Source organism: Notolepis coatsorum (genome assembly GCF_963971535.1).
Source record: "Notolepis coatsorum genome assembly, chromosome: 2".
Lineage (NCBI taxonomy): Eukaryota > Metazoa > Chordata > Actinopteri > Aulopiformes > Paralepididae > Notolepis > Notolepis coatsorum.
The window spans coordinates 217,937,303-217,961,458 of NC_140166.1; the positions used below are offsets into that span (position 1 = coordinate 217,937,303).

General features: G+C 41.5%; 1 protein-coding gene across 1 annotated transcript in view; it reads left to right on the forward strand.

The window, feature by feature from the left end:
• Window positions 1-24,156, forward strand: part of LOC311248884 (uncharacterized protein) — a gene marked incomplete at both ends in the record, with an annotated part of 89,740 nt that overhangs the window by 60,569 nt on the left and 5,015 nt on the right. Inside the window, 7 exons of the mRNA XM_084338113.1 lie at window positions 6,637-6,712; window positions 7,770-7,839; window positions 10,647-10,740; window positions 14,851-14,957; window positions 16,878-17,016; window positions 18,398-18,554; window positions 21,974-22,162. Of these exons, the coding sequence (XP_084194239.1) occupies window positions 6,637-6,712; window positions 7,770-7,839; window positions 10,647-10,740; window positions 14,851-14,957; window positions 16,878-17,016; window positions 18,398-18,554; window positions 21,974-22,162 (832 nt within the window). The remainder of the gene's footprint in view (window positions 1-6,636; window positions 6,713-7,769; window positions 7,840-10,646; window positions 10,741-14,850; window positions 14,958-16,877; window positions 17,017-18,397; window positions 18,555-21,973; window positions 22,163-24,156) is intronic.

Below are 24,156 nucleotides of genomic sequence, written 5' to 3' on the forward strand. Positions count from 1 at the left end.
CAACACCAGAGGGAGCTCCACAAATCATGTTAAACCCAGATTCGGCTCAAAAAAGGGACTAAACACGTTTCGCAATTATGCCACATCAATGTGGAACGCCCTACCCAAAGCTGTAAAGGAATGTGAATCACTACCCACTTTCAAAACCACTCTCAAAGAACACCTACGGGAGACTGCAATTCGAAACTGGCCCCTGTAAATGTCCTAACCCCCTCCAATGTACAGTAAATTACCAAGTATGGTTTCGTCAATATTCCAATGTACAGTTTTGCTTGTACAGTGTCCCCCACCCACCCCTCCTACCCAACCTCCCCCCACACCATCGACCCAACCACCTCCAATGTACAGTCCCCCCCCCCCCACCCATCCCCACCCCACCTACCCCCCCCACCCCACCTACCCAACCTCCCCTCCAATGTACAGTTTCTACGTCAAATGTATATACTCTCTTTTCTAGACTTTTTTTGTATCACAAACAGTACTGTATTTGCAAATCTGGTATGTCATAAATGTATAGATGTAGCAGTACTGTCTATCTGTATGTCGTGTATGTCATATATGTTATGATTAATTGAAAATGGGGGACCCTGATGTAAACAAGACTAAAGTCTTTTTCTGGTCTGCATCCCCTTAACAATTGTATGTATTGAGCTGTACTGTACTGTACCCATTCTGCAATCTGTTAATAAAGTTTTCAATCAATCAATCAATCAATCAATCTACTTCTGACAACCAGATAACACCGATGGAAACGCTGAGACAGACCAGGCAACCACAGAAGAAGAATCCTCGCATCACTCCTCCTCTCAGGGCCAACCTGCCTGCAGCATCAGTGTCGCATTCAGGTGATGAATTAATGAATTAATGAAAACTTTATTTAACAGATTGCAGAATGGGTACAATACAGTACGGCTCAATACACACAATTGTTAAGGGGATGCAGACCGAAAAAGACGTTTGTCTTGTTTACATCAGGGTCCCCCATTTTCAATTCATAGTGACATTTATGACATACAAAACATACGTGACATCATGCCATTTATGACATAGGGATACATGACATACAATTACAGGTATATAGTACTGTTACATTTGTGACATATACGATATGCAAATATACAGTACTGTTACCCATAAATCCTAACAGAGATTATATACATATGATGGGGAGGAGACTGTACATTAGGAGTGATGATGACACACACACATACAAACACAGATTTGTTTTACTATAATAATAATAATAATAATAATAATAATAATAATAATAATAATAATAATAATAATAATAATAATAATAATAATAATAATAATAATAATAATAATAATAATAATAATAATAATAATAATAATAATAATAATAATAATAACAATAACTTTTTATTTTTTTAGCACAGGCATAAAATGAGCACATAAAGTGCAGACATATAAAATCACAGTTTTTAACATCCGAACAGGCCACCTAGTTTAACACATTGACTGCCAGCCATTGTACCCATCAAAGTACCCATCAAAGTACCCAGTCTGCCACCGTTGAAAGCCTATGGAGATGTTTACCTTCTTTGCATGGCTATAACTTTTTAAATTGTATTATTATTGACATTACTATGGCCCATTCAACATCGATTATCTATCGTTCCGGATGTGGGAACGTTATATTTTTTCATTCATAGATTGTTGTGTTAATACCGTCTTGAATATAAGTATGTTTATAAGCTTTTCTGCTGTCATTCCAGAAACGCTAGTTATAGGCCCAAACGCATTATGATAGATTATCGATTGCCGTTTCTTTCCTATACACGTTATATTAAAAAATTCAAATGTATACGATCGGTATACATTATGCTTCATCATGCGTGGAGGAAAGGGGGGCGGGGGTCGTCTATAATTCCTTTATCGTCAGTAACGGCTTTATGTAGTATGGGTTGATATATTGATCAGACTGTTTGCAAACAAAGAAACGCACAATCGGGCTGAAAATAACGTTACAGTCCTCTTACCATGAGACTGGAAGAAAAAGATCCCAATTATTTGACGCTGATCGCCTAGATCCATTTCCGGTTTGTATGGCGCAATAAACGCAGAAATCATATCGATTATTGCGTTATGGAACTGATCCAAATGCACGCCAGTGTTTGTCTGTAGTCCCGTAGCAAGATATTACTGCCGGAGGGATTTCCTCGACGCACCGATCACAACTTCCGGTTTTGAGAGTGTAACTCGCCCAACCATCCACCAGGCGGCGGTATTGAGACGTTGCAATCTCATTCAGGGTCCCACTGCAGGTTGGCTGGATGAATTATGAATGCCATAGCGAAAAAATGAAATATTGATTTCAAAAACGGCTTTCGCCGTTCTTGGCGTTCAACGCATGGCAGGCAAACACGTTGTAAGCCGTTTTTGCGACCAATGTGTTAAGGTTTGATTCAGTTTTAAATAGACAATAATAAAAGGAGCAAGATAAAATAGACAGAGTAAAATAGTGCAATAGTGCAGTGCAATAGAATTGTAGAATAGAATAGATAAAAAAGATATATATATATTTTACAGTGCAATAAAATAGTTCAAAGTCGTACAATGGTGAAACTGTTCTGAATTACTGTTTCAACAGTTCAAAGCCGTCCCAAACCTTTGTTCTGTATCCATAGTTCAAAACATAACAGTCTTCTCTTCTGCCTGACACCACAATGCACATTTTAAGGCAAGCCATATCAGACAGTAGTCTCCTGCTCATGACAGTCTCTTCTGCTCGATACACACACAGTTCAATACCCGACAGTTTTGAACCTGTAATAAACAATAGACAGAAAACTGTAGCCCAGTGCAATAAAAACCTGACAGTTTTGAACCTGTAATAAAAAGCAATAGACAGAGTAAAATAATACAGTGCAAAAATAGAATAGTAGAATAGAATAGATTGTATAATTATGCAATAGAATGGACAGAGTAAAATAGTGCTACAGTACAGCGAAGTGTATTAGAAGGCTATGGTGAAGAGGTAAATTTTTTGCTTATTTTTGAAAATATTAAGATATCTAGCTTCCCTAATGTCCATAGGTAGTGTGTTCCATAACTTTGGTGCATAGTTTGCAAAGGCTGCATCCCCGATTTTCCTTAGACTGTGGCTTGGAACCTTCAATAGACCAGTATAGATGATCGCAATGTTCTAGGAGGCACATAATTGACTAGAGAATTTGCAATGTAGCTTGGTCCTGTTCCATTTAGTGCTTTATAAGGAGGAGGACCTTGAAATCAATTCTAAATGTTACCGGATGTTACCGGAAAACTATACTATGTGAGGACTCAAATTCATCCCCTACTAGCCCCTTACTCTGACCATAACCATACACACTATAGCCTTAACCTTTAACCTGAGGCAAAGGTGGTTTGTCAAGAGTCGATTCTCTCACACACACACGCACGCACGCACGCACGCACGCACGCACGCACGCACGCACGCACGCACGCACGCACGCACGCACGCACGCACGCACGCACGCACGCACGCACGCACGCACGCACGCACGCACGCACGCACGCACGCACGCACGCACGCACGCACGCACGCACGCACGCACGCACGCACGCACGCACGCACGCACGCACGCACGCACGCACGCACGCACGCACGCACGCACGCACGCACGCACGCACGCACGCACGCACGCACGCACGCACACACACACACACACACACACACACACACACACACACACACACACACACACACACACACACACACACACACACACACACACACACACACACACACACACACACACACACACACACACACACACACACACACACACACACACACACACACCACCCAGACTATTACAGTTGAGGTGCCCTTAAGGCATTTTAATCCCAAATGGCTTTGCTCTGCCAGTGACAACAGTGAAAGGCTGTTTCTGGACAGCTCCCTGGTGTAAATGTGTGGCACTGTGTGAGTGTCTGTGCAGCATTGTATTGCTGACAAAAAGCATGTTTGCCCAGAAGCCTTTTCAAGATAAATAAGCATACACGAAAATATAGCCTAGGAAGTAGGGATGCATTTGTTTGTATCACATGGATACTTCAGGACTTATGTATTAGACCTACGTTGTTGTTACTGTACATTGTTTTAAACAGGCAATTTGTTTTTCTCCATGCATATCACAGAAGGAACTAAAGTGCATAAAAACAAGGTTGTGACGAAGCCTGGACCAAGGAAAGAGAACACGGTACCAACACCATGTGGATGTATTGTATTCTCCTCTCAGAATGATTACAACTGCTTATTTGTGAAGTACATACGTATGAATGAATGAATAAATGAATGAATGAATGAATGAATGAATGAATGAATGAATGAATGAATGAATGAATGAATGAAAACGTTTATTTTTGAACATGTATTCTCCATATTCCTCCAAACAAATCACGGTATCTAGCTCTGTCAAACAGAACAATCATAACAACAACCAAATTTAAAAAAAATTAAAAAAACATTAAAAAAGGAATTATAAACAAAAAGTCAAGAGTAATGTATTTAGTTAGCAGACATGTCCAAAAAAGGAGTAGAGGGAAGCTAAGCTTATTGATCCCTACCCCCTTACATTTACATTTGTTCTTCCATTCATTTTACTAGATATAACATAATTTTGTATAATACAATATAGAATATACTTTTACTTATAGTACGAAAAGAAAAAAACTTGATTCACTTGACAGCAGTGAATACAGTACAGCACTACATAACACAAATTAACATAACTTTGTTTATCCTCATTACTCATTTCTGTATTTCTCTAATGTGTATTTTTTAAGCTTCTTTTTAAATTGTGCCATATGTTTACTCAGTTTGATGTATTCAGGTAAATTATTCCACAACTTCACTCCACAAACAGATATGCACATGCTTTTCAGCGTAGTGTGTACCATTGGTGGTTTAAGATTCCCTCTCCCTCTTAAGTTATATTCTCCTTCCCTGTCTCTGTACCATTTTTTAATGTTGCCTGGGATTAGTTTGTATCTGGCTTTATATACAATGAGGGCAGTTTTGAATTCAACTAGGTCCATACATTTCAATGTTTGTAGCTTTATAAATAAGTTATTGGTGTGTTCATAATATCCTACATTGTTGATTATTCTTATTGCTTTTTTTGCATGGTGCCTATTGGCTGTAGAGTGCTTTTGTAGGTATTACCCCACACCTCCGCACAGTAGTTCATATATGGTAGGAAGAGTGTACAGTACAGTGTATACAGTGTTTTTTGGTTTAGAATGTGTCTTATCTTACATAAAACACCAACACTCCATGCCAATTTAGTCCTGACATATTTGACTTGAGGTTTCCAGTTGAGTTTGTGGTCTATTATTACACCCATAAATGTATTCTCAAATACCCTTTCCAGTTTAATACTATCAATCATTAGTTCAACCGGTGTGTTTTCATGTATATCACATTTACCAAATATCATGAATATATATATTTTTTACATTTAATGATAATTTATTTGCATCAAACCACACTTTCAGCTTGGATAGCTCAGCTGTGAAATTCTTTAAAAGCATTTGGAGGTTCATACATAAGTTCATTACATAAGACCTTCTTAATATGTCTTATGTGTGAAATACATCGTCTTGTTAATAGGTCTTATTTGTGAAATACATTGTCTTGTTAATAGGTCTTATTTGTGAAATACATGGCCTTGTTAATAGGTCTTATTTGTGAAATACATGGCCTTGTTAATAGGTCTTATTTGTGAAATACATGACCTTGTTAATTGGTCTTATGTGTGAAATTCAGTATTGTTAATTGGTCTTATTTGTGAAATACACTCTTGTTAATATGTCTTATGTGTGTGAAATACACTCTTGTTAATAGGTCTTATTTGTGAAATACACTCTTGTTAATAGGTATTGTGTGTGAAATACTCTTGTTAATAGGTATTGTGTAGGGCAAGCCCTACGATGGAACCCACCTGGAAAGAGGAAACGCGGCAGGCCTCGAAACACCTGGCGCCGTTCTTGGGAAGGGGAAATGAAAGAGGCTGGACTGGGATGGCACAACATCGTTCGGGAGGCCAAAAACCGCGCAACATGGAAAGAAATCGTCAGTGGCCTATGCTCCACAGAGAGTGCAAAGGCTTAAGTCAAGTAAGTCAGTGTGAAATACAGGTCTTATTTGTGAAATACAGTATTTTTAATGGGTCTTATTTGTGAAATACAGTATTGTTAATAGGTCTTATTTGTGAAATACATTCTTGTTAATAGGTCTTATTTGTGAAATACAGTATTGTTAATAGGTCTTATTTGTGAAATACACTCGTGTTAATAGGTCTTATTTGTGAAATACACAATTGTTAATAGGTCTTATTTGTGAAATACACTCTTGTTAATAGGTCTTATTTGTAAAATACATTCTTGTTAATAGGTCTTATTTGTGAAATACAGTATTGTTAATAGGTCTTATTTGTGAAATACAGTATTGTTAATAGGTCTTATTTGTGAAATACAGTATTGTTAATAGGTCATAATTGACATTAGTCAGGTCTTATTGGTTCACTCTTCAATGCAGTCATCAGTGTGTTCTTGAAGGATGAATGAATGAAAAACCATGGATGCTGCTTCTGTCACGTTTCTCCTCAGGATCTGAGTAAAGATGGAGAGGGGATTCCTGAGAGACAGACCTGGGGTCAGCCAACAGGCAGCAGCAGTGACCAGGGTAAGGTCACTATTAAAGAGGAATCCACATGTGTTCTTCCTGTGTCCCAGGACAGTTCTATCAGTATGTTCTTCCTGTGCCCCAGGACAGTTCAGTCAGTATGTTCTTCCTGTGTCCCAGCCCCCAGGACAGTTCAGTCAGTATATTCTTCCTGTGTCCCAGGACAGTTCTGTCAGTATGTTCTTCCTGTGCCCCAGGACAGTTCAGTCAGTATGTTCTTCCTGTGCCCCAGGACAGTTCAGTCAGTATGATCTTCCTGTGTCCCAGGACAGTTCAGTCAGTATGTTCTTCCTGTGTCCCAGGACAGTTCAGTCAGTATATTCTTCCTGTGTCCCAGGACAGTTCTGTCAGTATGTTCTTCCTGTGTCCCAGGACAGTTCTGTCAGTATGTTCTTCCTGTGTCCCAGGACAGTTCTGTCAGTATGTTCTTCCTGTGCCCCAGGACAGTTCAGTCAGTATGTTCTTCCTGTGCCCCAGGACAGTTATGTCAGTATGTTCTTCCTGTGTCCCAGGACAGTTCAGTCAGTATTTGTGAACATGCACCACTCATCTCTCCTAAAGCTAGAAATCAGAAAGAGAACCATCCAATCTGTGATGTCACTGGGATGTAAAACCTGGGGCTGCTCCATAGATAACGAATGGGCTTTGACTTGCCAAGGCCATAAAGTGATTGTGTAGCTCTTACACCCAAATTAGGTATATTCAAGTTTCAAGTTCAAGTTCAAGTTTCTTTAATAGTTGTCATACAGAAGTACAGAATACTTTTATACAAAATGCTTCTTTCTGTTTATTCTAGGTCCATTCTCTGAACAGACCTCGGGTGTGTGAGCTCACACACAAAACCTTTTCATCTTATCGCCCAATTCATTGTCTATCGAGCATCCCCTTCAAGCTTGTCAAAATTGTAAAATAGGTATTTAACAAGTAGATTATTATATAATGCCCAATCGTCTATGGGCAGCTATGTTTTTCTTGCATGGAATCACTAGGTCATCAGTTGTATGTACATGTACTGTAAGTGTCCCTGCTGATTAAAACCTGACTCTGTGATTGACAGGCCTTGACCTGTTGATCTGCCACTATGCTGCAGGAGGAAGAGGAGCTGCGCTGGCTGCTCTCAAGCAGAGGTGAGTGTTATATAGGTCAACGGGTTATGTTATTATATTACATAGTAAGCTCTGTTATTATATTACATAGTAAGCCCTGTTATTATATTACATAGTAAGCCCTGTTATTATATTACATAGTAAGCCCTGTTATTATATTATATAGTAAGCCCTGTTATTATATTACATAGTAAGCCCTGTTATTATATTACATAGTAAGCCCTGTTATTATATTACGCTCTGTTATTATATTACATAGTAAGCCCTGTTATTATATTATATAGTACGCTCTGTTATTGTATTATAGTAAGCTGCTCTGTTATTATATTACATAGTAAGCCCTGTTATTATATTATATAGTAAGCTCTGTTATTATATTACATAGTAAGCCCTGTTATTATATTACATAGTAAGCCCTGTTATTATATTACATGGTAAGCCCTGTTATTATATTATATAGTAAGCCCTGTTATTATATTACCTAGTAAGCCCTGTTATTATATTACATATAAGCCATGTTATTATATTATATATAGTAAGCCATGTTATTATATTATATAGTAAGCCCTGCTATGATTATCGCTTTTTCTCTCTCCTTTCTCTCTTCTTCCTTTCACTCTCTCCTTTCTTCTTTCTTATACACTTTCCATCTCTCTCCCCTATTCTCTGTCTCTCACTCCCCCCCCCCCCCCCCATTATCTCCCTCCCTCCATCATCGGCGTATTTAGACCACTTTTACGTATTGATCAGTTGTGCCCCAGTAAAAATGTCCCCAGAAAAATAATAATAATTATTATTTTATTATTATTATTATTATAAAATTTACTTCGCTTTGAAATATTATAGTGAAATATTTTGCACTGTTGTCGCATTTATCTTGTTGAAATCCTCCAACAGGCTCTTTTTTGTAAGTTGACTGCTTTGCACACCCCTATGACAGCTAATACATGGTACATCCCATGGTGCTCAGCTGTCAGCAGGCCTCCCGCAGTTCACAGGTAATCACACAGTGCTGAGGTTGCATTCTGTCATGATGGCAACCCCCGCTAAGAAAGTTAAAGCAAAGGAAATTCGGGCATTCCAGCCCTCGTGGACAGACGACTACGGGTTTGTGTGTCAGAAGGACCGTGCTGTGTGTACTTATGTTTAGAAAATGTAGTTTGCCGAACGTCAGGTGTGAAACGCCATTTTGAGACGAAGCATCAAAAAAGTTTCAAAGATCAGGCGGATCAGGCAGAATCGATTAAACGTGCCGTGGCCAGGGGAAGCAAGCCAGCACCCTCAAAGTGTTCACGACTGCTAAAAACCACGCAACTGAAGCAAGCTATCGCATTGCTCATTGCATTGCGAAATGTGGAAAGCCATTCACTGATGGCGAACTCTATCAAGGAGGCTTTTCTGTGTAGCTCAGATGTTTTGTTTGAAGGCTTGCCAAACAAAGAGACAATCAAATCAAGGATAAAAGATATCCCCATGTCAGCTCGAAGTGTCGAGCGACGCATCAACGAAATGTCCGAAAATATCAGAGAACAGCAAACAGCTGGATTAAAAGATGCTCCGGTGTGCAGCTTAAAGGGACCAACTACAGCCCCCAGATAACAGAGCTCAGTAAAGCAAAACAGGGCCAGGGATCTCACTGCGACAGGTAGGCAGCTGTTTATTTTTCTACACATGGGGCTGCATGTTAACTTGAACGTCTTTCTCTCTCTCCCTCTCTCTCTCTCTCTCCTCTCTCTCTCCTCTCTCTCTCCTCTCTCTCTCTCTCTCTTTCTCTCTCTCTCTCCCATCCTCTCTCTCTTTCTCTCTCTCTCTCCCATCCTCTCTCTCCTCTCTCTCCTCTCTCCCCTCTCTCTCTCTCTCTCTCTCTCTCTCTCTCTCTCTCTCTCTCTCTCTCTCTCTCTCTCTCTCTCTCTCTCTCTCTCTCTCCTCTCCTCTCCTCTCCTCTCCTCTCTCTCTCTGGCCTTGCTCCGGTGGAAGGATTGGAGGAGGGTGTGCCATCATGTTAACGTTAGCCTCAGTTAAACCTTGCGACGACTGAGCTGTGTTCTGGTCATGTGACACTACACATATTTAATTGAGACCCTTTATTATTTCAATTTAGCTGGAAATACATTGATACATCATTCAGTAACATTTTCAGAGCCTTATAACAAAAACATTATTATGGTCACCATTGTGACCAGTGGGATTCTTTTTACTCAAAATGTGAGTATTACCAAGTCACCTTGTTTTCTTAAAACAATGACAATAAACATAGTTTTATTAGGTTGAAATAATGTGGTTGTGTACTTATTTTGTCTGTTAACTTATTATGGATTGAAAACTGAAAACCAAACAAAATTTGCTATATATAGCCTACCATCTGTGTCGAATATGAAATAAAGGCATCTAAATGAAAACAAGCTCAATCAAAAGATTCTACATGAAAAATAGTGAAGAAAATTACTTTAGGAAGAACAAAGGCAGAGGCTCTGGTCAAAGACATCGTTGCTCCAAAGGCAGTGGGTAATGTTCTCAAGACCTTAACATCAGACAAACCCCTCCCATTCTCCATACAGATGGATGCATCTAACCTAACCCTAACCCTAAAACCGAAATAAAGTTACAAATAAAATAGTTACAAAATCTGCCCATTTTCGCCCCAAAAAACCGGGCAAAACCGGCAAAAAAATATGTCACATCCCTAAGTGCCCCCCTGTGCCCCAGTACATTGCTTGGTCTAGATACGCCCCTGCCCTCCATCCATCCCTCGTTCCCCCATTTGCGTAGCGTTCAACTTCATCTCAGTTTAGCTTCATCTCGATTATGTGTGTTTTTAATCCTCCCAGGTCTCAGTTGTTAGACCCAGGTCCTGGCCATGGAGCCAACACAGCTGCTGTCGTTACTGCTGCTGCCATCGCCGCCACTATCCCTCTCATCAAGGTAGGGATGGATGGATGGATGGATGGAGGGATGGATGGAGGGATCAGGTGTGGAGGTCTAGTCTGCAGTATATCAATATTTACTGTTTGTAGTCTCTCTGTGTTATTGGGGGCGACAGTGGCTCAGGAGGTAGAGCGGTCGTCTGGTAATCAGAAGGTTCCCGGTTCAATTCCGGCTCAGCGTGTCAAAGTGTTCTTGAGCAAATACACTTAACCCCTAACTGCTCCAGATGAGCAGGTCGGCACCTTGCATGGTCGCCTCCGCCGTCAGTGTGTAAATGTGTGAGTGAATGTGAGGCATAAGTTGTAAAGCACTTTGGATAAAAGCTGTTATATGAATGCAGTCCATTTTCCATTTATGCAGTCCATCCATTGTATTGTGATTTATTTTTTAATTGTGAATTATGATATTGTTGAGGAATCCCTTTTGGTTGCCCCAAACAGAGAGCCCCCACCCCTCTCTACTCTTAAGCTCAGTGTTCCCTTGTCTCCCAGCGGCCATGATGAGAGCACTCCTCCTAGCCAAGCTCATTAAAGGAACACACCAACATTTTGGGAAATTAGCCTACCATCTTCTCCAGAGAGAGACAAAAAGATAGATACCAGTTTCCTCTCTGCGTTCAGTAGAAAGCTATCTGGCTGCACATTAGCCTAGATTAGCACAATGAATGGAAGCGGGCAGTGCCGGTTAGCCTAGGCATTGTCCAACTAACACCTCTCCCGAAGGCTAACCAGCACTGTCCGCTTCCATTCATTTCAAGACGGTAAGCTAATTTCCCAAAATGTTGGCGTGTTCCTTTAACCTACATGTACTTTATATGTGTTTTTTTCCACTATTAAAACCTATATCGATCATGAAGATCTGTCTACGACATAATGGATGAGTTCGGTTCCACCACAATATACAATTTTGTTGTTAAAAATGACAAATATTATGTCAGATTTCTCCCACAGTGGTTTCTGAAGTATTTGAGAATGTCAAATGAGGCTTTGCAACAGAATGTTTGTGTAGCTGTCTTTCTTCCTTGCTGCCTGTAACCATTGGTAACCACTTTCAAAAGAAACTGCGTAATTTCTGTGCAGTGGTAGAGTAGGTAAAACACTGAACAAGCGTGATATTACTGTTCTACTGTGACTTGTTTATAAAATCCAGCTTTTTGTTGATACATTTCTCATATATCAACACATGGCAACCGTAATTTTTCAACCATTGTCTCTTCCATTGTCATGTACAAAACAATGATTGCTATCTTACAGGCAGCCATGTTGGAAGACAGAAAACTACATAGGGCCTCAATTGAGAATTTATTTCAGTTTGATGCTGTATCTGTCATCGTTTTGCTTTATTTCACCTCTCTGTGAGGGATAGCTGTCAATCCCTGGTCCCTGTGGTTGATTGCCTCATGGGTCGGCAGGTGTGTGGGCTTGATTGCACCTGATCCAGTGCAGCTGTGCCTATGGGCTATGGCCATGCCTTGAGTCTATTTAAGTTTGGATCTCGCGGTGTCAACTGCTAATTCATTTCCTAGTGTTGGCTGTTATTTTGGTCACGCTCATTATATTGAAGTTTAGTCTGATCTATCTCTGATTCAGAGTTTAGCTCTTATGGTAGTCATTCTTAGTTTAGGCTACTCGCTTTATTCTATACATAAACTCCCTTAGTGGAGGTTTATTGTTTTACTTTTTTCAATATAAACTCCGTTATTAGGAGGTGCCCTTGTGGCTTATTTACTTTTATACTATACCTCTTTATCGAGAGTAGTCCTCTTTTTTGGACTTGATTTGTTTTCTTAATTTCTCTCTTTGAGACTTCCACCTGTAAAGGATGTTTTGTGTTGTTTAATTTTTTCCCTCTCCTAAAATATCTGCGTAAGCAGTCTAGTGGTTGTTCGTTTCACGGATAACTTTAAGAGTCCCTGGGTCTCATTCCCGAACGGATTTACGACCAAAAATGTCCTCTTAGGCAGATTTCTGCCCATTTAAGACATATTAGGGCTGGTAGGGCGATTCCCCAAATGTTCCTGAGATCAGATTTGAGCGTGGCTGAGAGCAGATTTAAGAGTGCTGAGGAGCACACTTATGATTCATTGACTAATTGAAAATTGTATTAACTTGACAGACTGTGTTCTCATAGTGATTCCTTCATGTTAACGCTACAGGCCGCCTTGGAATTAATTACTTAATCATAATTAAAATAAATATGACAATATTTGTACGATAAGAAATTACGCATTTGATGTTGGAAAAATAAATAATATGGATTCATCTGATCACAGGGCAGCTGGATTAACCATATCTGAACCAGCTATTTTGGACAAATGTATAATTACTTGAATTACTCCGATATTCAAACACAATTATGCAATTATTGTGAAATGATTGAAAATAATAATTATTTAATGCCTTCTGTGGAATTTGTATTTCTTATTTGTTACACATCTGTTTTAATGATTAATTATATACATTTGAAAAAATGCAGGTCAACATGCAATATATCCCATTGATTGATATACAATGGGACAGACCTTTGCTATAAAACTGCATTCCTTCGAATATATCATTAATTAATTAAACGTATATTATATATAAATATATTGAAATACACTATATAGCCTATACACCAACACTGAAATGACAGTGGATAAATAAATAAATAAGAACTAAAGTTAATCGCATGGAAATAGACTGCATTAATATTCCATAACAAGTCTTGTGCGCGCCAGTATGGCCTACGTGTCTAATGAACAGTATAGGCTTAATATATTGTAGTTACTTGTTTCATTAGGATTTAGTAGATACTATATATATGCTCTGCCTCTGCCCTATGTACAGTATAAGTACAGACTGTACCTATACTGTACGTAGGGCAGAGCATATAGTATCTACTAAATCCTAAGCAACAAGTCATTAATGGAATAATAAGCCTATACTGCGTTCATTCATTACGCCGTAGGCATTAATGGAATAATAAGCCTATACTGCGTTCATTCATTACTCCGTAGGCTACAGTATACTACGCACACGCGTGTGTGTGTGTGTGCGCGCGCTGCGGCAGGTGTACCACATCCACGAGCTGTACTATATATGAAGACAATACATTAATATAATCTAATTTCGATGGGTTGCGCAAGACTTGCAAGGCACTTCCGCATCCATTTCCACACAGCTGTGTCATTACTTTGCCTTATAAGGAGCTCTGGAGGCATTGTTTTGTAGGCAAATGACCTGAACGGGGACGCGCTTTCGAGTTTAAGACATAATGCCATTCCCCAAGCAGATATCAGATCATATCACAGGTGCGACCGTTTGAGCCACTTAAGACATATTACCAGCCCGTTGAGGACTCAGAGTGAACTTGTCATTGATTCTGTCTCAGTCGGTTCCAAGATAAGTCTTCCAAGAGAACTCTTTGGAAAATGTTGGGGAATGAGACCCACTGTTATCTGCTCGTGACCCACACACATACACACCCACAGCCCTATCACACGTCTCATTACCATGCAGTCCAGTTATCTGGGGTATCTGACTAAATAAATAAATAAATAAATATATATAATATTGTGGAAGTGAATCAATGAGACGAGCAGACGGAGTATCGAGTCTCTGAACTTTACTTCCAAACAAATCTAACAGAACCAAGGTACAGCCACACCCTTAAGTCAACTCCCTCCTGTCACTCAATTAGTGTCCATTCTGAAGTGAGACACCTCCATCTAGTGTCCACCACAATATATATATTGCTGTCAAAGCTATCCTTGTTGTGATTTTCTATTATATCTAAATATATATAATTTCTTTTTTCATTCATATTTTAAAAGGCTATCGCATGATTACATGATGATGATTCCCCACCTATGAGAAGATATCCTCAAAAGAATAGACTGCAGCCATTTGAAATAAGAAACGGTGTGATCACACGTGTTCTTTTACCAATAATATATATATATATATATATATATATATATATATATATATATATATATATATATATATATATCGTGCATCCCTAGTTTTAACCCGATAGTCCTTGCAAAGCTATAGTTCTGTGTAACATTGTCACCGTTCAGTGGAAGCTAACCGTGTTGTGTTGTCTGGTTGTGACCCGGTCCAGGCCCAGTGCGACATGGAGGCGCGTGTGTCCCAGGTGTCGGAGAGTCTGAGGGGGCTGCTGGAGGCGGCGGAGAGGTACGTCTGGCTGGACCACGTGTTCAGCTGCTGGTACTGACTCCCCACGCAGAGGTTTATCTGTCTGCCACCACGTCAAACACAGGCCGCACCGTCGATACATTTACTCTCTTAATGTTCAAGGAACACGCCAACATTTTGGGAAATGAGCTTACCGTCTTCTCCAGAGAGAGACAGATTCCTCTCTGTGCGTTCATTAGAAAGTTATCTGGCTGCATGTTAGCCTAGCTTGCATTTAGTATTTTTAGATTATATATTAGATTAGATTTAGACTATTGGATTATTAGAATATATATTGCATATATTTAGCATTTTAGCATTTCTTTTTTTTTTGATTATTTATTAGATTAAATTATATATTGTAACTATATTTATTGTAGGGAAAATATAACAGAGGGCATACATACCCTCATCTCGCACCTTGTTGCCCATATATACGCATGTCCAGAGTTAATTATATTGTATATTGTTTTATTCTATTTTTATTTTTACTTCTCCACTGTACTATAATTCTGTGACCTGTACCTGTATTTATTCTACTACCTGTACCTCCCCTCCCCCGTGCTGCTATGATGCCTGAATTTCCCCAAGGGGATCAATAAAGGAATATCTTATTTTATCTTAGCACAATGAATGGAAGCGGACAGTGCCGGTCAGCCGAGGCATTGTCCAACTATCACCTCTCCTGAAGGCTAACCAGCACTGTCCGCTTCCATTCATTCATTGTGCTGCTAAACTAGGCAAATGTCCCTAAATGTTGGCGTGTTCCTTTCAGTGCTGTCTCTCCTGTATATGTTAGGTCGGTGGTTCTCAACGTGGGGTCCGGGGGACTCCCAGGGGTCCTTGAGGGGAGTTCCAGGGGGTCCCCAGGAAAACTGAGAATGCTTTTAACGTCACTATTTCATGCACTAGCAGTGAGAGTGACTCTGTCTCCACTGTTGTCTCTGTGGCTACAGTATAGAGTAGACAATAGGGGTGGGGGAAAATCCATACAGCTATATAGGCAGATATTTTGCGCACCGATATTATATCGATACAGTGACACCGACATTTTAAAGAATAAATCATTTTTGGCTTGACAATCCCATTTTATACTGAAATTATTGGAAGGAGGTGAACAAACGTTATCTTATTGGTTAATTTTTATTGCAGATGTTAACAAAGTCTTCCATTGGGGACATACTTTTTAGTTGAAAAGAGGTAATTAGTCGCAATATATTGCTATATCGCAATATCATGATATTACAATATTGTGACTCTAGTATGGTGATACTATCGTATTGTGGGCCAGCCTCTGATGATGCCCACCCATAATAGACAGCTATGGAATTCTGGATTAATCATATTTAACAACAGAAATGTGCTCAGATGAGCCCCGAGACAGAATCTTCATCAAATGCGGTCCTTGGACTCATGTATCAATTTGAGGTCCTTGGACTCATCGTGAAAAGAGGTTGAGAACCACTGTGTTAGGTCTACGGCTGTTCCCGAAGCCTGTTTTTGGAATTCAAACTTTGTCAGGGTTTTTTTCGAACGAACGTTCAAACCTTCGTTTAAAAAAAAAAAAAAAAAAAATTCGAAATAATTTTTATTTATTTATTTATTTTCTTTTTATAAATATCCTCAAACTAAATCCTCAATTTGAATAAAGTGATTAATCTGATGAAATTCGTTTTTTTTATTAAATCTACTTTCTTTAATGAATATAACTCATCAGTTTTTAATACTATAATATTCGTGTAGCCTAATCTTTATCTGCAACTGTGAAGAAAAACTCCATTGGTTTAAACAGAATGAATACACATAAAAAAAATAATATATAACATTTTTTAGAATGTTGATTTAGAATTTGTGCGTGCGTGTGTGTGTAACTATGTCAATGTCACTGCTGTGTCTGTGCTTTCCACCAAGTTACATTCCTTGTGTCTTCATTGGATGTGGTCTAAAATGAAGTGGTTCTGATCCTGGCAGACAGAGGCAGAACTGGCGCTCCGGGGCCCGGGGGGGATCAGGCGGCGGGGGGCCCGGCGAGGATACAACCTCCGAGCGAGTGGCTCAGCTGGAACAACAGCTCAGTGCGCTGACCCAACAGGTATTGCCAGGGTTTACCTTCCCATTGAGCTGAAGAAGCTTGTATCATCAGGCAGTGTTGTAGTTACGGTTTACCTTCCCGTTGAGCTGAAGAAGCCTGTATCATCAGTAGGGTTGTAGTACTCGGGTCCAGTGGACTGATTGTCAGGACTCGTGACTCCGACTTGGACTCGAGCACCGATGACTCGGACTTGGACTCGAGCATTGACTGCATTCGGACTCGGAAGGTGCAGACGAGGACTCGGACTTGTTAATTGATACTTGATTGTAATGGGCCCTAATCATTTGACATAAGATATTGATGGCTAGTGCATTTGTTTGGCTATTGTGTCACAAAGTAAATAAACCCCCTTTGAAATGGTGAACACTGTCATTTATGTTTAATGTAGACCTTTTTTTATGTGTATGTCAGCTCTTTGACTGCCAGAGTGGAGTGGACTCGACCTCGATGACTTGGACTCGTACTAGATGTTGCGGAGGTATCGTGAGTAATATCCACAGTCACGATGGACTTCAAGTGTTGTGAAGTGACTGTGGCACGTAGCGGTACTGCAAGTAAACTCACTCCCCCTTAAGAGGCACATAGACACGTTACCAAGCAGTGAATTCACGTTTGACTCTCCCTCAGGCATCAAGTTTAACACACAACGCAGAGATGGCAATACGAGATCGGTTACATCAAGTTTAACACACAACACAGAGATGGCAATACGAGATCGGTTACATCAAGTTTAACACACAACGCAGAGATGGCAACACGAGATCGGTTACATCAAGTTTAACACACAACACAGAGATGGCAACAGGAGATCAGTTACATCAAGTTTAACACACAACACAGAGATGGCAACACGAGATCGGTTACATCAAGTTTAACACACAACGCAGAGATGGCAACACGAGATCGGTTACATCAAGTTTAACACACAACACAGAGATGGCAATACGAGATCGGTTACATCAAGTTTAACACACAACACAGAGATGGCGATACGAGATCGGTTACATCAAGTTTAACACACAACACAGAGATGGCGATACGAGATCGGTTACTAGGGTACATAGGGACTCGACTCGGACTCCACTCTTCTTTGGTGACTCGAACACTGGGGACTCGAGACTCGACTCTGACTCGAGATGTAGTGACTCGACTACAACCCTGGTATCAGGTATACACTGACTCAACAGAGAATACAGTACAGCAGCTACAGCTGATCTGGGATCAGCAGATACAACTACAGGTGTTAGTGTGACTGACTTACTGACTGTCAGTACTTGTGTTGCCCGTCGTGGAACTCTACTGTTCATTTCAACCGACCTGTATTTCTGCTAACCTTCCTTGCTCTTTGCGTGCTGATTGGCTCTTATCTCCGTCACTCAAGAACCATTTCCTGGGGTCAGCGCTCAAAGTGGCGACAGGCAGCACCCCGGTGACCTCTGCCCCTGTGGTGAACTCTGACCTTTCCGGTGACCCTGTGGAGTGGAGCGGTCAGCCCGGCCAGCAGCCTGGCGTTCTGAGGATCACTCACCTGCACACAGGTGGGAGAGGGTTAACAACCATTATACACATTAAAGGGGCATTTCACCTATTTCTTTATGTGAATCCTCCTATCATTCTGCTGTGAGGATAACGGGACATTAGACTGTGTCATCACGGAGAACTCGGCCATACCGCCCGCCGAGGAAAAACTCCTCTGGATGACATCACCCGGAGGAGAGCAGACCTCTAGTGAACTGCAGACGCTTTCCGTCAACTATTTCTTCAGTTCTCCTGGAGTCGGGCTCTACTACGGTTGAGGAAACAGCAGGGTCTGCACTCCTCTGGGTGACGTCATCCAGAGGAGTTTCTCAAGAGGGCAGACTCGATTTTAATATGATAGATATATTGATATCTTAGTTATGACCACTCCATGCTGTCTTTTTCTTAAGATGAACCCTTTCACTGCCACAAGCCAAATGGTTAACCCTTTCACTGTCACACTAAAAACGGTTAACCCTTTCGCTACCACACTACAGAGGTTGTAGCCATCTGTAGTGTGGTAGTGAAAGGTTAACCGTCTGTAGTGTGGTAGTGAAAGGGTTAACTGTCTGTAGTGTGGTAGTGAAAGGTTAACCTTCTGTAGTGTGGTAGTGAAAGGTTAACCGTCTGTAGTGTGGTAGTGAAAGGTTAACCTTCTGTAGTGTGGTAGTGAAAGGTTAACCTTCTGTAGTGTGGTAGTGAAAGGTTAACCGTCTGTAGTGTGGTAGTGAAAGGTTAACCGTCTGTAGTGTGGTAGTGAAAGGTTAACCTTCTGTAGTGTGGTAGTGAAAGGTTAACCTTCTGTAGTGTGGTAGTGAAAGGTTAACCGTCTGTAGTGTGGTAGTGAAAGGTTAACCGTCTGTAGTGTGGTAGTGAAAGGTTAACCTTCTGTAGTGTGGTAGTGAAAGGTTAACCGTCTGTAGTGTGGTAGTGAAAGGTTAACCTTCTGTAGTGTGGTAGTGAAAGGTTAACCTGTAGTGTGGTAGTGAAAGGGTTATGATTAAACTGGACTTTGAAGAAGTCTTTATTCATTGTACACATTGCAACATAGTCATGCAGCGACACACACATGTGATGGGTGACACACATAGGAAAATGTTTTTTTTGGGTCACTGATGAAATTTCGTCTCTGCGCTTGACTCATCCCATCGTCCTTCCCCCCCCAAAGGGAGCAGATATGATGGGTTGTGGCGTGGGGCCGCACCCGGGGACCGATCCAAGTGCTCCTGTCCGTCTTCGTCAGGGACGCGACAGCGTTAGCGATCCGTTCTGCATGTTTTTCCATTCGGTTTATCTCTTTTTGTGGAGGGGAAACCCTTGCGAGCACAAGGGGAGAGCAAATTCCACACAGAAAGGCCCGGGAGATACCCCACCTGAGTACCTGGCAACCCGGCAACCTGGTCCCCAAGCGGGAATCTAACCCTGGACCTTCTTGTTGTGAGGCGACAGTGTTAACCACTTCTCTCGGTCAGCTGCCATTGTTCTTGCTTCAGGCCATGAGCTCCACCCTGCCTCTTTTCTTTCTTTCTTTCTCTACTGTGCGTCTCCAGGTAGTCTTTGGTCTTCCTTTTCTTCTTTTCCCTTCTGGTGCCCAAGTCATTGATATGTTGCAGTCGTTGTTGTGGTCTTGCCTCAGTATGTGTCCTATCATCTTCCATCTTCGCCACTTCACTTCCTTGCTCAACGGCTTCATGTCGGCTCTTTCTAGTAGGTCTACGGTGCTGATGCGGTCTTGCCACTGGATTTTTGAGGATTCTTCTGAGGCATCTGTTATGGAACACGTCGACTGATTTGTTGTCTCCCTTGTTCATCTTCCATGTTTCACATCCATACAGTAAGACTGGCACAACCAGTGTTTTGTACAATCTCAGCTTTGTTCTTCTTGAGATGCTGTTGGAGTGCCAGATCTTTTTGAGTTTGATGAATGCACCTCTTGCTTTGGATAGTCTGTTCTTTAGGTCTTTCATACCCCCTCCCTCTTTACAGATGGTGGCTCCCAAGTATGTGAATTGGTCTACATCCTCAATCTCTTCATCGTTGATGTTGATTTTGTCATGGTTTCTTGCATTAATTCTCATGGTTTTTGTCTTTCCGGTGTTCATCTTAAGTCCCACTCGTCTGGCTTCTCTCTCCATTCTTGTCGTTTTTTCCTGGATTTGGTGTTTGGTAGAGGAGAGTAATGCTACATCATCTGCAAAATCCAGATCGTCGAGTTTTGATGTCAACTTCCATCTGATTCCATTCTCACCTTGTCCAACTGTTCTTCTCATTATCCAATCCATGATCATTAAGAATAAAAAACCTGACATGTTGCATCCTTGTTTGACACCGCTGTTGATGTTAAACCACTCGCATATTTCTCCTTGGTCTTCTACTGCACACTAGAAGTCTTCATAGAATATTTTCACTATCTGGACAATCTTCTCTGGGATTCCATATTTCTTCATAATTAGCCATAGGCTTTCATGGTGGACTGAGTCGAAAGCCTTTTCAAAATCCACAAAGTTCAGGTGGAGTGTTGCTTGCCACTCGTTTACTTGCTCAATGATGTTCCGCAGTATGGATACTTGTTCTGTTGTTCCTCTTCTGTAACCGGCTTGTTCTTTTCTTAGCCGTGAGCCAATTCCAATTATGATTCGGTCAATGATGATCCTGCCAAGTATCTTGCCTACGACTGGAAGTAGGGTGATGCCTCTTGAGTTCTTGCATTCTTTGAGGTTTCCTTTCTTTGCTAGTTTGATGATAAGCCCCCTCTTCCAGTTCTTCGGGATCTTCTCCTGCTTCCATATTTTTTCCAACAATTGATGTACCTTCTTTGCTGAAAACTCAATGTCTGCTTTTAATAAACTCGGCTGTGATGTTGTCGATTCCTGGTGCTTTCCCATTCTGAAGTCCTTTAATCACTTCCTTTACTTCACTTAGTGTTGGTTCATGTACAGGAATCTCTCCAATCATGTTAGTGAGTTCACATTCTTCCTCATCAGTTATTGGGTTTTCTGGTGGTTCCCTATTCAGTACTACCTTGAAGTGTTCTGTCCACCTTGCCTGCACTGCATCTTTTCCGCTGATGAGGTTGCCATTCTTGTCCAGTACTGCTGCTGTGCTCTGTCTAGGTCTCTCGTTGCACAGTGCCTTCGTAAGACCGTACAGTGTCTTCATTTGTTGTTTCCTTGCAGCTTCTTCTGCTTCACTTGCAATGTTCTCCATCCATTTCTTTTTGTCCGTCTTTATACTTCTCTTTGTTTCTCACCACTGTGCCGCCTTCTTATGGCTCACTGTATTGATTTGATCCTATTTGCCGATTCCCATTATAGCTGAACGCAATATTATGGGTCCACATTGTCTCAGTAAAGGTGCCTATAAGGAATAAGATCTTTCTTAGGTTTTTATCAGACACACTTTTACGGTTAACAGGTTTGCATATTTCCGTCCTCTCCAGATCAGACCCCCCAGCAGAGAGAGAGAGGGCGCAGTAAGAGCCCCCTGGAGACCCCAGCCCCTTGCAGGACCGTTCCCAAGCCCAGCTCAGGCTCCTCACGCTGGGCTACTGGATCACAGCCTGCCAGGCCTCCTGCCTCCAGCTCCAGCAGCAGCTCCAAGCCTAGGAGAACACCATGCTCACCGCGAGGTCAGTCCTCTATAGGGCTTCTATGAGACCCTAGTTAACCATGACCTACTCTAGCATGCAGCCTCTTTGAGACCCTAGTTAACCATGACCTACTCTAGCATGCAGCCTCTTTGAGACCCTAGTTATTGATTGATTGAATTGATTGATTGAAAAGTTTATTAACAGATTGCAGAATGGGTACAGTACAGTACAGCTCAATACATACAATTGTTAAGGGGATGCAGACCAAAGAAAGACTTTCGTCTTGTTTACATCAAGACGAAATATATACATATTTGGGGACATTAACCATGACCTACTCTAGCATGAGGCCTCTTTGAGACCCTAGTTAACCATGACCTACTCTAGTATGCAGCCTCTTTGAGACCCTAGTTAACCATGACCTACTCTAGCATGAGGCCTCTTTGAGCCCCTAGTTAACCATGACCTACTCTAGCATGCAGCCTCTTTGAGACCCTAGTTAACCATGACCTACTCTAGCATGAGGCCTCTTTGAGCCCCTAGTTAACCATGACCTACTCTAGCATGAGGCCTCTTTGAGCCCCTAGTTAACCATGACCTACTCTAGCATGCAGCCTCTTTGAGACCCTAGTTAACCATGACCTACTCTAGCATGCAGCCTCTTTGAGACCCTAGTTAACCATGACCTACTCTAGCATGAGGCCTGTTTGAGACCCTAGTTAACCATGACCTACTCTAGCATGCAGCCTCTTTGAGACCCTAGTTAACCATGACCTACTCTAGCATGCAGCCTCTTTGAGACCCAAATCTAGTAAATTCAATGTAGTCCTTCAGTGGTTTCTACCAGATGTTGATTCACTGTGATTGAGTGGTTGGGAGGAGGGTTGAGGAACTACAGTTGTGAGTCCATGAAGCATCAGGAGGGTGAAGATCAGAGGTTGGTGGTGTGGTGGAAAATTGCCAAAGCTAATAACTTACTCAGTCCAAAGAGACCTGGTTAATACGATGTATTATCAACTCAATCAAAGTATCAATAGAAAATAGTAAGAGTTAGGCTGGATGACTCTCCACGAGGTGGCTAGCTTAGGACACCAGGGAAGAGAGACTCCTCACCGGATCTTGGAACATCTTTATACAAAACTGGAAAGGGTGTGGGGGTCAAAGGAATGTGACATATTTGGGGACATATTATGGAAAGGTGGGACAGGAAGGAATGGGGGGAGGGATATGTGGATAGGAAGGAAAGATGGGTAGATCAAAGAGAGAAGGGGGGGGGGGGGGGGAGTCTTATTTTCCACATCGGGCTGATGGGAGTCTTGCGTGTGACGGTTGAGAGATGTGTATTTTTAGTGGGATGACGGTCATTTTCATTTTAAAGGTTTACCTTGCGGGTGAAACGTGTACCTCCGTGGCCCAAGTAGAGCCCATGTGTGGGGAGGAGAACACTGCCCTGGAGTCCAGGCTCGTGGTGCCTATGACCCAGCATTGGGCTCTGAACCGTACTTTGAAAAATCTCACTGTACAGTGCAGTGGTGACTCAGGAGGTAGAGCGGTCGTCTGGTAATCTGAAGGTTCCCCGTTTGATTCCCGCTCCTCCCGGGCAGCGTGTCGAAGACACGTAACCCCTAATTGCTCCCAATGAGCAGGTTGGCACCTTGCACGGTTGCCTCCGCTGTCTGTGTGTGAATGTGTGAGTGAATGGGTGAATGTGAGGAACAGAATTGACACACAGGTCCCATTCTCTCCAATGAGATGTAGAGGGTTTGACAGAGTGTGGATATTTGTGTCTTTACCATATAATTTGGGGTAAATAATAAATATTGAACCGTCTGTTACAAATTGAATTTCTTCTGAACATCTCCCGACCTGTAGACCCAGCGGCGCACAATACAAGCTTGTTTGAGACCAATCTCACAGTGTTAACGAGAGCGCCTATGTACAAGTCCCGCCTACTTAGGACACAGGAACCGTTCGGCGCAGCTTGGAATGAGTCATCTTCGTTCTTTTCAGTGTCTTCGGTAGCTTCCAATGGA